Source organism: Coenobita brevimanus, chromosome 58 (assembly GCF_032717465.1).
Source record: "Coenobita brevimanus isolate Jiangsu-jjx chromosome 58, ASM3271746v2, whole genome shotgun sequence".
NCBI lineage: Eukaryota > Metazoa > Arthropoda > Malacostraca > Decapoda > Coenobitidae > Coenobita > Coenobita brevimanus.
In genome coordinates this window covers 1,994,059-2,010,869 of record NC_137011.1, presented here as the reverse complement: position 1 = coordinate 2,010,869, position 16,811 = coordinate 1,994,059, and the positions used below count along the sequence as shown (strand labels likewise).

Below are 16,811 nucleotides of genomic sequence, written 5' to 3'. Positions count from 1 at the left end.
CAGCACCTGGCGGAATTTAAATACGACAAGCACCCATCCATTAGTTGGTTAACTTGGCTCTCTGGGCAGATATGAGGGTGGCGGCGACCCTGCTTCTAGCCACCTTCGCCTCTCCACTGGTGCAGCCAATACCGCTACCATCACTACCACTGCACATGCAACATGGTTAGTTCCTTCTAGTGCAATTAGTATTACATCAGCGCACACATGAAAGTATGGTGATGTACATTTCTGTGTGTGTGTGTGTGTGTGTGTGTGTGTGTGTGTGTGTGTCACTCTGACTCATACTGTGGAGACAAAATCATTAAAAAGGTTTTATCCGACTTTGAACAAACTTGGTGGATGGTTTGGAAGTCTTGCTATGATCACCTATTATTTTTGGCACAACACATCAAACGTCAAGGTCATACAGTACGGTCAGTTTAATCGCTCTGATACAACTTAGACCAAACTTAATGGAGGCTGTTTTGAATCTATTTAAGATGAACAGTCGTCCCTCAGCTGAGTATGTCTGACTGAGGAAATATACAAAAAATTAAAATAAAAGAAATATAGCAAAAAAAAATTTCATACTAATACAAGGATTATCTTTCCAAGAGTGTAATATCTGCTTGGATTTAGATGCAGTGAAAGAGACCAGTGAAAGTGTGGCGGCACTGAACGCCGTGCTGGAAGCTGCACCACAACACGAGTCCTTCGTTATGGTCATTACACAAAAAAAAGTAAAGGTATGTTCGGCTTCCACACACAGTTGGATTAATGTAACTTTGAAAAGGTCAGATAAACTGAAATATTCTGTATAATTATAGCAATGGATATTAACAAGTATATTTGGCACATAGTACATGTTTATTATTATCAGAAGTCTGTTTTGAGAAAGCCAGCATAATAGTCCTGCACTAGTACAAGACAGCAAGCCATAAAATTAGTAATCAAAACCAAGCCACTGTATCACACGGCAAATAAGTGACAGGATACAAAAAAAAAATTGATAGATGAACGACACTTCATTATGATTTCAGCATTGCTTTGACTGAAGCCACTTGTAACTGTCCTAGAGGCGTTAAAAGTGCTGCAAAGAGCAAACTTCAGATGTCTCTCAGTAACTTACTGACATGGGCTCCTCTGTGCCGGTCACTGTGAGGACGCAGCATTAACAGATACTTCTGTTTTCCATGTTGTCAGTTTGCAAGTGTGAGTGACGTTGTAGCGCCGTGGGGTTTGGGGGTGTTCGAGGTGGCGGCGGACGGCCAGGACGCTGTCATGACGCAGGCACAGCTCTACCAGTTGGTCAACCAGGCTAGCCGGGTAAGTATGGGATGTTGTTGCTTCCTCAGCCTCATCACTGAAAGCTATAAAGCTCAAGATACCAATAATACCAGTAAGTTTTCCGGCTGGTATGATTATAAGTAATATACGGACTTCATAGTCGAGTACGAGTATCATAACCTGAGAAATGGATACAGGTGTTCACTGAGTGAGCTTGGCGAACAACTGCCGACCTCTGTCCAGGTCAGCCTCGACCAGGGTTAGCCTTATAGGGATGACTGAACCAAATCAATATATCATGAAACCCCCTAACCCGCACCCCGGTGGCACCAGCAGCTGCGGCAGGTATCATGGTCCGTGACGGTGTTGGTGGTGAGTGACGACCCAGCCTTCCTCGCCGCCTTCGCCGAGTGGTCCCTTAAGGGCCGCCTCCTGGTGTGGTCGACGAGGCTTCTCGTCCTCACCCGCCTCCCACTCCACCGCCTCACCCACATCCGCACCACTCTCGCCATGACAAACTCCATGTTAATCATCCCAACGCCTAGTTCAACAGTGAGGTGAGAGTTACACACACTCACATAATGCATGCCAAGTATTGCAGCTGTTTTTTATAAAAGTTATTAATTCATTTTCCTTTGCTCTCTGCCAATATTTTTCTTTATTCATCAATATTATACAGGGTGTCCGAAAAGTATGAAGTCTTAGTACATAATGCTGAAATGGCTTGAAATCCTAGAACGCGTCCAAAGTGTCCACCATATGATTGATACACTAATGCAGACTAAACACCCAGTCAGCAGTACTCATCCATTGGTATCAGTAGTGCTGATGTTATCGCTAGGGCTGCTCAGAGGCGTTGGTCTGTACAGAGAAATTTCAGTGCTGCATGTGCATCGTCAGTGTCAGTAACACCATTACTGCTGATACTATTCTGCTGACACCATTAGTGATACAATTGCTGATACCAATACTGATATTAATACTAATACCATTCCTGATACCACTAAAGTAGATACTACTACTGCTGATACTGTTACTACTGATATCATTACTGCTGATACCATAATTATTATTATTACTGATACTATTGCTGATATCATTACTGATACTATTACTGCTGATATCATTACCGCTGATACCATTACTAGTATTATTACTGATACTGTTACTGATACCATTATTGATACTTCTACTGTCCGTAACACTGGCTGTGTGACTGATGATTATATTCGTCAGGCCTTTTCAGCATTTCACCTCCATATGATCCAAGACCTTTCGGATACCTTGAATTATTCATGGATTCAGAAATTATGTTCATTATAACAGTATTGTGTTTATATTTAACTCTGTGTATGCATCTGCATTTGTGTGTATTTCATTTATTTTTCAGCATAACATCGATCGCGAGATTATTTTGCGTGTGTACTTGAACACGTAGCTAAAGATGTGACCACGGTGCACTACACTAAAAATGAATAATAATGAATAAAATGCTTCATACATGTTAGCCTCGTTGTCTGATAGTGTGCAATTTGATTCACCGATGATCATAAAAGTACAAGAAAACCAGGTCCTTTGTCCCTTTTCAAAAAATGTACTAGACCCTTTTTACTCTGACCTGGCCTGAAATTGCCATCTCTCCATCTGGAATGCTGAATTTTAACAAAAAATCAAACCTAGAATACGATGCTAGTCTCGAAGAAGTGCTATGGAATGGCTGTAGAGCCGCAGTAGTCGTTTTCTGTTATTGAGCTACGTGAAATTCAGCAAAAAGTTGAAAATCTGGGTCAAGGTGAAAATAACAGTGAAATGTTTTCTTTTCAGATATTCAATGTATGTGGAAGTGCCGTACACTGGTGAAGAGGGTCGACCAGTCCAGGTGGGTACATGGACGGCCCAGCAAGGATTAACCACCACTTCACAGCTGCCATTTTTCCCTGAAAAGTTTGAGAAGTAAGTAGGGAACATTCTCAACTTTTATGTAGTTTTGATATGGCTTTATCTGAAGCAGCTTCATAAAACAGAAAATATAGTTTTGCTAATATTTTTTCTCATTCAAGGCTTGCTAATAGACCTCAGTTGAAGGTGACTTTTGTGCAGTTTCCCTCAACCGTGACGAAGACAGTGGACGACCCAACGTCTCCCGGAGGGAAGAAGACCATCATCCTGGACCCAGATATACGGATCTTTGATGCAATTGCAGAAAATATGAATTTTACGTGAGTTACAACAATGTGAAAGACGTAAATACTTGGAATATAACAGTGCTGACTATTTTAGGTAATCAGTTCTCTAATGTCATTAACCTGAAAAAGGCAGAGCAACATTTTTGGAGGTAAAATTCCTTTCCTTTGGTATTAATATGTGCATCTTGTTTAATAATCCTGCGTTCAGCATCATATGATATTTCAATTTACAACATAAGGTGTCTTTCCAGTGTGTACCTTAACCTCTTATTTGGCCACCAAATACACTTAAGTTTCCAGATCAACTCGCCAGCAGACGGCGGATGGGGTATTGAACTGTCAAATGGATCCTATAACGGCATGGTGGGGATGTTACAGAGGAAGGTTAGTGCCTCTGTACTGTTACTCTAGAATAAGGAATATATTACTTTAATTTGATTAACTTTCTTGAGAATACACTCGAAATGTCAAACCTGTTCCTTCACTGTCTAAAAATGGATCAATGTAAGTAGTTTTCTTTCAGTCACTGTGAGATATTCCTTTTAAGGTCTTTCTTAACTACAGTAGTGGCTGGCCGAATGGAGCACAGAAAGCACAAACCTTAACTGTGACTATGCTTTACAGGAAGTGGACATGAGCTTATCTCTCTTCCACGTCATCTACCCACGAACCCGCGTAGTAGACTTCGCAGTTCCTCTTGTGATCTGGTATATTCGCGTCATTGTGCATCGTGGCAGCCCTGAGGTACACCCATGGGGATTTTTCCTGCCATTGACTCCGCTGGTGTGGATAACCCTCTTGTCCTCATTGCTGGTAGTCATCTCTGTTTTCATTGTGCTACGCAAATGTTTATTGGACAAGACATTACCCCGCACCAAGATTGGGAAAATCATATATTGCTCTATCCGTGTACTCCTCCAGGAAGGTAAGATGTCGTTCCATAAATTCAAACTTACTGGCGATTCAGCTATATTTCGCATACTCGATCAACTTACATGCACTCAGTGACTTCATTCCATTAAAAAAACATAACTCTTTGCCACATCAACACTCAAATTTCGTTTCATACACACACATTTCTAATCTCATTCACCATGCCTTGCAATTCCCATTCATCTTCTCTTAAGAGAAGAGTATCATCAGCAAACACTACAGACAATTACTACATTCTGCGCTCACTCACTAGGAACACTTCAACAGCTGGTTCCCTATCCTTTTGTTTATTTTCTAACACCAGTATACACACATCGAACAACCACAGATATGACACACCCTGTTTTAGTCAAACATTCAAGTCAAAGAATTCGATTCGTTCATTTTGCACACGCACTGCCTCCCTGGCAAAGTCATACATACTCTTTACTACTTCAGACATTTTCTTATACACTTTACATATTCTCAACACCTTTTACATTCCTTGTCTGTCTACTCTGTCATACGCATTCTCCAGTTCCGTGAAGGCAACATTCAACTTCTTTTCTTCCTTTACGTACATTTCAGGAAAAACATCTGGTCTACACACTCCTTCCCCTTCCTGAAACCCTCTTGTTCCTCTCCAACCATTCCTCCATTCCACCAGTCCTCACCCTCACTCTGTCGACAACTGTCCTGCAACATATCCACTCCATTATAAGAAAACCACTACCATTAGGACTGCCAAACACCTCTTTTATCCTTTCCTTTGTACAAGAGAACTGTTATACCTAACTTCAGTCCCGTGACACTGTCATTCTTCCGGACCAATCTGCGCATTTTCTAGATTCGTTCAGTCACTCTCTCTACCTCATATTTCATCATTTAGCCACACACTTCCTCAGTTCTTGGTGTTTTCCTCAATTTCACTTTCTTCAATGCCTCACATATTCCTTTCCTCGTGATCTCTTCCACCCTCTTTACCTTTCTTATCCTCCCAGCCACTCCTCAACTGCTTATACCAGGACTACTTTTGTTCTGTACATTCAACAACTCGTTAAAATGCTACCCCCATCTGTTCATTTTCTCTCTTTTCTCCATTAGCATTCTGCCATTTTATCTTTCACCAGTTCATTGCCTCCCTTGTCACACTCTCTTGCGTTTCCCTTCCAAAATAGTTTCCCATATTCCCTCCAGTTTACACACAGGCTTCATCCAAACTCACCAACTTTTCTTTCTCACTTGTATTTTCACCTATTTCGTCTCGAAGTACAACTCTCCATCGTCACCTCTACAACCTCATTCCCTCTGTTTCCCATTCAGTCCTTGTGTGCCTTCTGTCCTTCAACAGCGCGTTTCATCTCTGTAGTCCAACATTATGTTCATTTAACCCTCTTCCCTCTTTTCTTAATCTCACACACAGCCTCATAGATCATAAACCAAGGATTAAATATCATTACAGATCTAGGCGTGAGCAGTGTATCGAAATGGTGGTGGTGGGAGCGTGTACTGCTGGGCGTGTGGATGATGATAATGATGGTGTTATCGCAAAGCTACACCGGCAACCTCATGTCCCTCCTGGCTGTCAGATACATCCCAATGCCCATACAGACACTGCAGGACATCGTTGACAACCCTGTCACTCTTATTGTGCCAACTGGTACAACTGTCGCACGTACGTTCTTGGTTAGTGCTTGTCTTGGTTTCAGTTAATGTTTAATATTTTATTTCTGTCTGACGCTATAGCCTTAATGTTATTCGTGGGAAAGAATAATAAATTACCATTTATCAGTATATTCCTTGATGTAAATTCAGTATAAGCTCGTTTACCCCAAAAGCAGGAAAACTGGTCTTCAGGCAACTAACAAGCCATCTATATTTTTCTCATTTCGACAGGCCCTAGAATGAACTGTCTTATCCCAGCATCTCTACAATGGAGCCATACATAAATTACTTAATACTGTCATGTTGTTCTGTAATCCTGCATTTTTTTATTATCTACAAGGTTTATAAACAGTAGACATTGAATCTATCTTTGAGACAAACTGTTTTTTTTTTTTTTTTTCTTTAGACAACTCTTGATCATTTTTAAGGCAACCTGAATGTCAAACCTTTCAGAATAAGTATCTGTTTAATAATATACGGAAACTTTGGTCTGGTCAAGGGTTTATAAAATCAACATTTGAAGCTTTTATTAGAACCGTATTATTTATTGTTTTTCCAAAGACACAAAAGTCTGTGCAATTAGTATTTAGTGTTAGTCAAGGGTGTTGAAGTTTTCCTCTCTTTCCCTCCTATTAATTTGCTTGTTAGTTTTTTTATACTACATGGTACTCCTTCTCTTTCTCATGGCAGATAAGGCTAGAAAATTCAGATAGGCGGCGAGGCCCGGCGATGCAGAACCTTTCTCTTTCGTACGTTTGTGTTATTTTCACGCTGTTGATATATCTCAAGACATAAGATGGGCAAGTCGGTCTAATGCAGATTTACAAGTAATTTTTGTTCGTCTTACGGCGCGTCCAGTCGTATGCTCCAACAAGTGCTGGCAACATGTAAACCGCATTGTAACGAACAAGCTGCAACCATGCTGGGAACAGCAGCGTACAGATCATGTTGGTAACATCATGATAAAGTCTCAGCTGTCTCGTATAAACACACACCGCATCACATCTGCTACTTGTAAGATGGAATCAGCACTGAAGATGTCTGCATGCATCTGTCTATATACTGCTGCATACAACCATCTTAACATGAGATGCACTGTCAGCACATGTTCGGGGACACATGTAGAAGCGCCTTTAACTCATTGACCATTTCTGGGCGTGGGAAATCTAAACTATTCTGTTCTTAATATCATCAGGCGAATCTGTTCTGCTTCCGGGTTGCCTTTCTTTTCTTAGGGTTCATAGGAGTCATGTATACGACGTGAGAATTATTAACGATTAATTCGAGCTAATGCCAAAGTATCTTATTCATCTTCTGAGCGGCCTCTCGTCTTTTAAGGCTTAAACATGATGAAATACGAGGCTACGTGACAAAGATTTAGAGAAGCTGCAAGTGTCCAGTTCCTCTGAGGGATGATATGAGACATTCAGCTGTACATCCATGTCTCAAGGTCACCTGCTCTGCTATAGCCGTGGTGGGAAATGGGAATGTTGACTGCACTTGTTTAACAGTGAGTGCAGCCATGAAGCTGCAGAAAGGGCTCACTTTGCTGCTGGTTTGAAGTAAACCTCTCTCAGCGTTTGTAACCCAGCTTCATTTTTTAATATGGTACACAGATGCAACTAACAGTCTTTAAATATAGATATATATATAGAAAGATAGCTGTGTGTGAGAGAATGAGAGAGAGAGAGGGGGGAGGGAGATAGAGCTAACCTCGTCATAAGGTTGAGGACAACATTAAACGTAATGCGTTTTCACTTCTGTGTTAAATCCTAGACTGATATTTGAAGCGAGTTTATAACTCATATTTCCACCTGAATTATAAGTCATCGTCCATCCCTGGTGCTATGTGGAAGAGTTGGTAGTGGGAGGGTGGTGGAGTTCACTCATTGTGAGGCAACGATATGACCAGATGAAGAGGAAATGTAACCAGGATTCAACTGGAATAAGTATCCATGAAACTGGGTCCTACCGGACCCAGGCTCAAATCCCCGCTGGGGCAGGGAACAGTTTAAGGATTTGAATTTAATAAAAGCAGACTTTACTGATCTAGCAGAAGACCCGCCGACATGTCGTAAAAGTACCCCCGCTAATACAAGTACACCAGTCTCCTATGAGACAGCCCTAGCATGTATTCAGTATGGACGGTAGGTGATAGCGCCGAAGTGGTGACGTGTAGAGGTGTATGATATGTGGGACAACTACTGGGCATTCTGGGCATTGGGAGCAGGCTGTGAAGTCTATGCCCAGAGTCGGACACATTATATATATATATATATATATATATATATATATATATATATATATATATATATATATGTGTGTGTGTGTGTGTGTGTGTGTGTGTGTGTGTGTGTGTGTGTGTGTATGCATTCATATTTATATCATACTATGAAGCGAATGCATAGTGTAGTTACGATAATCATATATATACTCGTAAATACAGAAGAGGGAGGAAGTGGTACAGTACACCTGAGACATGAGAACGCGTCATGTCGAACCTGACCATGTGTTATTATATTTTTTTCACCAGAATATTATACAAAAGCAAGAAAGGACACAGATGCCATGTCCAGTCAGACATAATGTGCTGCATCAAAAAGATCAAGAAGTCATATATTATCCAAGTAAGAACATATCACTGTGCCTTGATCAGAGGTATAATTCTGCAGTCAGTACATGGACGGGCCCAGAGAGAAGAGGTAAAGTGTCAAGGATACAAATTCAGTTTTAAATCATCAAGTGCATCATGTAGGACAGGAGACTAATTAATAACAGCAGTAGTAGCATTTAGGAAGTAAGAGAGTAGTGCATCTGCAATTCCCACAGGACGCTAAGAGTGGTATGTTGGGTAAAGTTGGTGACCTACAAAAAGTGGGACGCATCAAGTCCGTGCTTTTGGCTGAATACAGCGCGTACATGGACACGCATGTGAGACGAGGGACCCATGTCATTTCTAATGTGGACACCAGATCGACAGAAATGATGGCACAGGACTTTTCTGCAATAGGTAAGTTTTGCAAAAGACAATGTTTTAGTTTATTTGGAAAGGTAATCGTTGGGAAAACATACTATCCTTCTTTTTAGCATCGCGGCGACCGATCTGAGAAGGATATTTTAATTTTTCCAAAACCACTGCAAGAAGAGACAATGTGTATTGCTACACAGTTTTAGGTTGATATTTAAATAGTTGGAAAAATAAATGTCAAATGGCTATAGTTCCTTTACCGCAGTTTTACTATATACCGTAATCAAAATAGATCAACACTTGTAGTTTTTAACCCGAAACTTAATCTCTTTGTTAGAAATACAAAGTATATGACTACTGATAGGCTGCAGTGTTACCTTGTGCTTATAGTCGTCCCCACCACATTGTATTTTTAATTTTTAATAGGTACAGGGTCAGTAGACAGCCATAAAATACAGTATGAAGGTCTGAAAGTTGCAACATAAGCCCACCACACTTAACAGCATGCACCTTTTTTGTTTACCAGGCAGGTGTGACTTCTACCATGCTCAAGAGGAGTTTAGTCCCATGGTGGCATCGTTTGCATTTGTGAAGGACAGTCCACTGCTCCCGCCATTTAATAAAAGGTGAGGGTGAAAAGCATAAGAGTTCTCAGAATGAAAAACAAAGGTGAACCTGAGGAAATGCTACACAGCATGATTACCTGTAGAAAATTACACAAGACATCTACAGTACTTAATTTTGCGTCATTAACAATTTTATCATCCAAGTTTCACTTTGTAAAGACGATATGATTTTACAGCCTGGCAGCTCATGTTTTGTAGCAGGTCTGACTACTGATAAAACTAGAAGTTCAGTCACTGATAAGGATTGGGAAACGATGTTTGTTAGAGTTAAAAAATAGCAGAATAAAGCGGGAACTGCATGAGGTAAATTCGGTGAAGCAGCATAAAAGATACGGTAATTATCTTCTGTTGTTTTAGTACTTGCAATGCAGTATATCACGTCTTCTAACCTGCAGAGTGTTGAGAGTGGTGGAGTCAGGCATCTACTACTACTGGCAGAAGCTGTACAACCCAAACTTCACGACCTGCCTCACCCCTCCCAAGAAGGTGGTCGTCAGGACAACACTGGGACTCACTAATCTATGGGTAAGTCTTGTTGGACTTTGTGAATTCCATAACTTTACCATTTTGACTCTAACTTCGCCTTAAATTACCATCTCCCTATCTTGATATCTGAGCTTCACCAGGAGATAACACTAGGGTATGATGCTAGTCACAAAGAAGTGCTGTGGAACTAGTATAGAGCTGTAGCATGCCGTAACTGAGCTACATAAAATGAGCTGCGAAGGGACGAAAATCGAGGCCAAACTAAGGTGAAAGAATCATAATTTAGCGATTACACACACACACACACACACACACACACACACACACACACACACACACACACACACACACACACACACACACACACACACACACACACACACACACACACACACACACACACACACACACACACACACACACACACACACACACACACACACACACACACACACACACACGGTTGAACCCTTGAGATGATCTTGGTGGACTGACTTATTACTGTACCAACCTTCTGAGTTTTTTCTTTTTTCCCTTTTTTCCCCTCAGGCAGACCATAGTCACTCCATTCATCCATTCACTACAGTTCTTTCACCTTAACTTGGCCCAGATTTTCGTCCCTTTCAAGGTTATTTCACGTAGGCTACCTGATTGGGAAAAAAAAAAAAATGCTAGGGCTTTACATGTTTTCCATGGCACTTCTTCGTGACTATTCTGGTGATAATCTGTTGCTATAAATTAGAGTAAAAACTGTATCGCTAACCATTCAGTGCCACATGGGGAGTGTAGGGACCCCTGGCTAGGGTGTTTAGTCCCTACGTTTCGCCGCTTTAATCTAATGGCACATTTTTTTTAGTTTATTTTTGCTACCAAGAGACAACAACATTTAATTTTTTTTATTTTGTCGCTTATTTATGTATTTATTATTACCTCCGCCAAGAAGGTTATGTTACACAAAAACTACTGTACGGATTTCCATGAAACTTGGTAGAAGGATGGGCCTTGGCCCAGAATAGACTCCACTAAATTTTGGTGTGGATGCGGATAAAGGTGTGGATCCAGGAATTTTTATTCTCTTTCTTTAACGTTGCGAGGTAGGGCGATTTTCGATATTTTCGTAAATTTTGCAGTGAATATTGCATGGATGTTGATGGCGGAGGTATGCGCTTTACTGAGTGCCATTCTAGTATTATTTATTTATTTCATTATTCATTTTCCGACTGGAAGGACTCGATATAGCCTTCTTTAAACTCACTACAAAAAGTTCTCTCTAAGTCGAATAAAATCGTCTAATGGAAGCAGGAAGAAGATAAACTAACATCGTATTGTAGGGTATAACTCGAGGGTGGCAAGTCGCTCCTCCCCAACCGGCATTATACAAGCAATGACCGTGGCCAGTCTTTAGATGCAAACTCGTTCAAGTCACGCTCATCAGGAGCACATTAACCCATTTGACAACCAGGGGTCTATTTCGTTACATGGTAACCACCCAACGTAGTGGTTTCCTGGGCTACTTCAAACAGTTTGGCTTATCAGTCCGTGTAAAGCCACTTCAAGGTAGCGCTACATGAAATGAGTGGATGGTATCGGCTATAGATAGATATGAATAGACAGAGTTTCCAGTGGTGTTAATGATTAGTGTTGTCTCTCAGGGCACGTTGGTGGTGCTGGTGGGTGGCAGTGGTTTCAGTGGCACTGTCTTCCTCATGGAACTCCTCTGCTCTAGTCTACTTCGCTGATGCACGGCAATAATATTAATGATAATAATAATAATAAAACATACATGCCCAGTTTTACTGACCCGAAATTAGACCACACTGCCTACCGAAACAAGGGAAAATTTAACTAACGAGAGGGGTTAAAACTAAAACTGGGATGAGAGGGATGAGAACAGGGATTCTACCAACCATGCATCTCCCACTCATCGTCACATAACAGAACAGTACATCAACACACAACAGTATAGGCAGTTTCCGAATACAGTCCTCTCTCATGAAGGGCATTCCAGCTTCCACTTCCCTACCTTGTAGATTTTTCAGCCACTTTTGTTATGTAGGTATATTTCCCTATGTGTTCCAGGAAAAGAGTGATACAAGGGTTTCCTAAGAAGGAAAAAAGACGGATACTCGTAAAATACTGAGCGCAAATACTGCTACATGTACTATCAATTATATTTATGATGTACGACAGTGTGTGTGTGTGTGTGTGTGTGTGTGTGTGTGTGTGTGTGTGTGTGTGTGTGTGTGTGTGTGTGTGTGTGTGTGTGTGTGTGTGTGTGTCAATAAATACTTAGCCTGTGGCCTGGCCGCCTCACTGGCCGCCTGACCCTGTGCGGCTGACTGCCTCACTCGCTGCTGACTCGCCATCGCCTCTCCGCTGGTAAGACTTGAGAGTGTGGTGCCGTGCTGGTGTGGCTGACAGCGTTAGTGTGGTGCTGGTATGGCTAACGGTGTTAATGTGGTGCTTGTGTGGTTGACGGTGTTCGTGTGGTGACGGTGTGGCTAACTGTTACCGAGTTCAGAAAAAAATGCTTAAATACCGCTTACCAACCGAAGACATTCAGTTTTCACGAAATCCCTGTTTTTTTTCCCACGCTAATGCGAATCACCAGCTTTACAATCAAAATCCCTGGCTCAATTTTACGTACGCACTGTCTAAGGTAATGCCATCGAGCCCCTTATCGTCAGGACAGATTTCAAGCTAAATGTTGCATAAGTACACCATTGTCCTTTGGAAGTTCAAGTGAAGAATGATATTACCATTCCTCCGAAGCAAACCAGATCGCTCTACACTCACTCTGTGAGGGCTCATGCCTCTCCCTACGCATACCACACCTCCCCAATCTCCAGAGTAGTCACTCATTGTTTTCACTCCCATGTATACCACACATCCAAAATCTCTAATTTAGCTTTCTTTTTCTTTTTTTTTTTTTCCCCTGTGCTTCCACATCATATCATAATTCGTTGAACGCCTTCCCTGCTTCTCTTCTCTTACAATCTTAATTTACGCTTATAATCTTCCACACAGACAAATGAGTCTGGTAATTATGAATGGATCTTGGCAGCTACTCGGCATTGATTCTAGGTTTCTGTTATCTTAAATAAAGCTTGTATTCTCGTAAGTTAAGGAAGTTCTCTAGCACCACATCCTTAGCGATTTATTTTTGGATATGGGACATGGCGTAAAACTCTTAAAGTGTATATATATATATATATATATATATATATATATATATATATATATATATATATATATATATATATATATATATATATATATGGCTGGTTAATATGCTTTTGCGTGTTGTCAATGCACGATACGGCGATATTTGAATGATTTACTCGTATATAACATAGACGTGGACAGTAACGTGTGATAAACAAAATTCGTCGCCTAGGAAAAAGTGTTAGGGAGCTCCCTTATCCGACGAGAATACGAGCCCTAGTCTAGCAAAGCTTAAAGGTCAGTTCCCACCACACAACCTTTTGCTCTTTAACCATACTTACGCTGTTTAATGTCATCTGTAGGAAAGATTTTTTGGAAGATGAACATGCGAGAATGCTAGGGATGAAGGGTGAGAAAACGATAATACATACAGTGATACCCATGCCAAGGGCCGCATCCTTTTCTTTATTTGGTAATCATCGGAATGGTTCAAGCCCAAAAGCGTTTGAGAAGAGCCTATGAAATGAGCGTAAAAATTCGAGAACGGTTTGTATGTAAGGTGTAGTAAAGAAATTTGAAGACGTATATGAGGCATTCAATATTTTACTCACTTCACATGATACTGTCCTTACAATTCTTCATTTTTTATGTTTTTTAATTCTATTTCTAGGTCCTTCTTATTCCACTTATGGCTTATGCATAATTAGGACTGGCATAGCGATGAAGATTATTCTTACTAAGGAAGGGAGTTGTAACAGGATGGCGGTGGACCCAGTTGTGATAAGGACGACCAAGGCATCTCTTGAATGACAGTCGGGTCTTCTCAGATTTGTCTGAATGCTAATTCTCTTTTAAACCAGTCAAGCCGTTTAGCAGTTTGAAGTAAGACGAGCAGACAGATGGCAGGTGACAGACCAGAGACATGCCAAACCTCCTCTCCCGATACAGGAGTGTGAACATGAAGCCATCCCCTCCTTGCCACTTCCTCTGCCGGGTTTGCTCGAAATGAATGTGTACTTGTAAAAATGCTCTCTGTTAAACCTAATTTCATGTTGGGAAACACTCTCAGGTTCATTGTATTCCGTACAGGATGCTATGGAACATCGCAGATCATATAGAAAAACCGAGATGGCAGAGCGAGTGAAGTTCGTGTACTTGTGGCTGGAGGGAATGTCTCTCCGGTCCATAGCAAGGCAAACAGGTGCCAGCGCAACCACCGTGCAGAGGTGGGTCAGACTGTGGAAGAGGGAAGGCGTCTTAGATACCAAGAAATATATATCAAGATCAAAGAAAAACCGGCCAGGAAGCTCAGTGGTGGAAAAATGTGAGGGCCAGCGAGGTCCGTTAAAGCTGGCCGAAATACATAAAGGAAAATGGAAGCCTGCCGTGGAAGAATGCACACGGAATATGAAAACCTGCCACGTTGAATACAAAACCAAAGAAGTAAATCATAATCAAAATATCCGCCATACCGCCTTCCAGACGTATGTTAGACAACATTTAAAGAGTAATGCCCAGGACACACACAATAACTATGCGCAACAAACAAGAGACTTTCTGGGCAACACAATACCAAAGCAGCCCTATCCACCGCCTCCAGTCTACAATGCTTTTCTGGAGTCAAGAATGAAATTCAATCCCTTCTATTGGACAGTATATTAATATCAATTAGGTGTTTTAATATCATAACAGAGGCATCAACCATTTTTTTAACACGTACTCCAACAGTTCTTTCACAAGTGTTTTACAGTCCTACCGGACCGCTACGCATTTGATCCTGCGGAGGGCTTTCGAGACTCGTCCTCGAATCTCAATGGTTTGAAGGTATACAGTTTCCTTTTCAGTCATCCCGCAGTTGCAACAGAATGGTTGAATATATGGGGAATCAATCTGCACAGCCGAATGCACAACATTGCCCCGTTGTCAACAGTGACAAATTATATTCTTACATTTAAATTTCAAATGTAATTGTGTGTTGAATATTACCATTTTTCAGTAATCCGTGTTCCTTCCCCTAACCCCGGCCCCACATAGCAAAAGATCGTGTCTTTGCTAGCTTAATTTCACTACCCTTACCGCATAGCAGTAGGTCAGGGTGTGTGGATCCGAAAAGAAGGAAAAACGTCATTAAATGGCCACTGCCCACCTTCAAGACCTGCAGTAGTGAGATGGGTTCGAGACCTATGCACGCGAGGGTGCTTTCACGACTCGATGTTATCACAAAACTGATGATACCCTTCAGTGTCTCTTCCTTTTGACATACAGATTACCGATTATATTAATAACCCCTTAAAAGACATAAGTTTTTGCCCTCCAGAGCTTCAGTTCTTATAAAGTATAAGTAACTAAGAATCACTCTTAGCCGAATAAAATCGTCTGAGGTAGACTGCAATGAAATACGAGAGAAAACACGACCATAAGTGGGCGTAAAATTTTACCAGTATTAACACACTTAGGCTCCTATACTTACTCTCAGCTGAATTAGATCGTCTGGAGGGAAGTATTACTTGTAGTTATAGTAGTAATAGTAGAAGTTATTTTTGTTGTTATTATCGCCCGCCTAATGAGTCAATAATGTAAGGGCCTGCGTCAGTGTGTGTATGAGTGTGTGTGTGTGTGTGTGTGTGTGTGTGTGTGTGTGTGTGTGTGTGTGTGTGTGTGTGTGTGTGTCTGTGTCTGTGTGTCTGTGTCTGTGTCTGTGTCTGTGTCTGTGTGTGTGTGTCTGTGTGTGTGTGTGTGTGTGTCTGTGTGTCTGTGTGTCTGTGTGTCTGTGTGTGTGTGTGTGTGTGTCTGTGTGTCGCTGTTCCCAGAATATCTCAAAATCAAGTGGGCAAATTGTATCCAAACACTGTGGGCAGTATCCCAGGATATGCACGTATGATTTGTTTGTTAACAATTTTCGCAAAACTGTGATGATATGCCTCCAATTACCAGAGGAATTGGCAATAAAAAATATCCTCTTACGTTTATTTTACCCTGCCATTAGTCACCATTTTGTATCGTATCGTCAACGAAAAGAAAGGCTATTTAAAAGGAAATATTAGACATTCTTCAAAGGCCTGTTATACTCAACGACCTTCACCAACATAATACCCTTGACTTCAGGCTTCTGAATGCTGATGTGATATTTAACTTGGTAGAAGTAAACAGCAAAATCCTAATACATTTTTTTCGATTTTAGCGAAACTGCGATGATATGCCTCAGACTGCCGTAGGATTACAGATCTAGTTTTTTAGTGATGGTGGGCAATACGAATTTGTGGGCGAATGCTTTGGTATTTATTGTTGTTGTTGCTGTTGTTATAACTTTTGTTGTTCTAGCCCCAGGATGAAATGAAAAGTGAGTCAGGTGGACTGCAGGCCGAAATTGCTATCCTGCTGCAGGTCACCACCCTCCTTTCTGGGAATTGGCAAGCCACTGAGGGACGTTCGTATAACCTGGAAGCTCCATCACACAGTCATATCTGTGCCACCACGTGAAGGCGCCCGTCCCCAGCACCTGGCGGAATTTAAATATGATAAGCACCCATCCAT

The 16,811-nt window shown here is 41.3% G+C and overlaps 1 protein-coding gene across 1 annotated transcript; it reads left to right on the top strand.

The window, feature by feature from the left end:
* The first annotated feature begins 71 nt into the window (after nt 1-71).
* On the top strand, nt 72-16,757 carry LOC145402574 (uncharacterized). Its single transcript, XM_080274573.1, has 14 exons — nt 72-165; nt 622-728; nt 1,186-1,308; nt 1,606-1,826; nt 3,094-3,222; nt 3,330-3,488; nt 3,749-3,839; nt 4,080-4,380; nt 5,830-6,053; nt 8,862-9,042; nt 9,527-9,626; nt 10,022-10,151; nt 14,367-14,507; nt 16,599-16,757. Exons 1-14 carry the CDS (start codon nt 72-74, stop codon nt 16,755-16,757), a joined length of 2,160 nt encoding a protein of 719 aa, XP_080130699.1.
* Nucleotides 16,758-16,811: the final 54 nt, after the last annotated feature.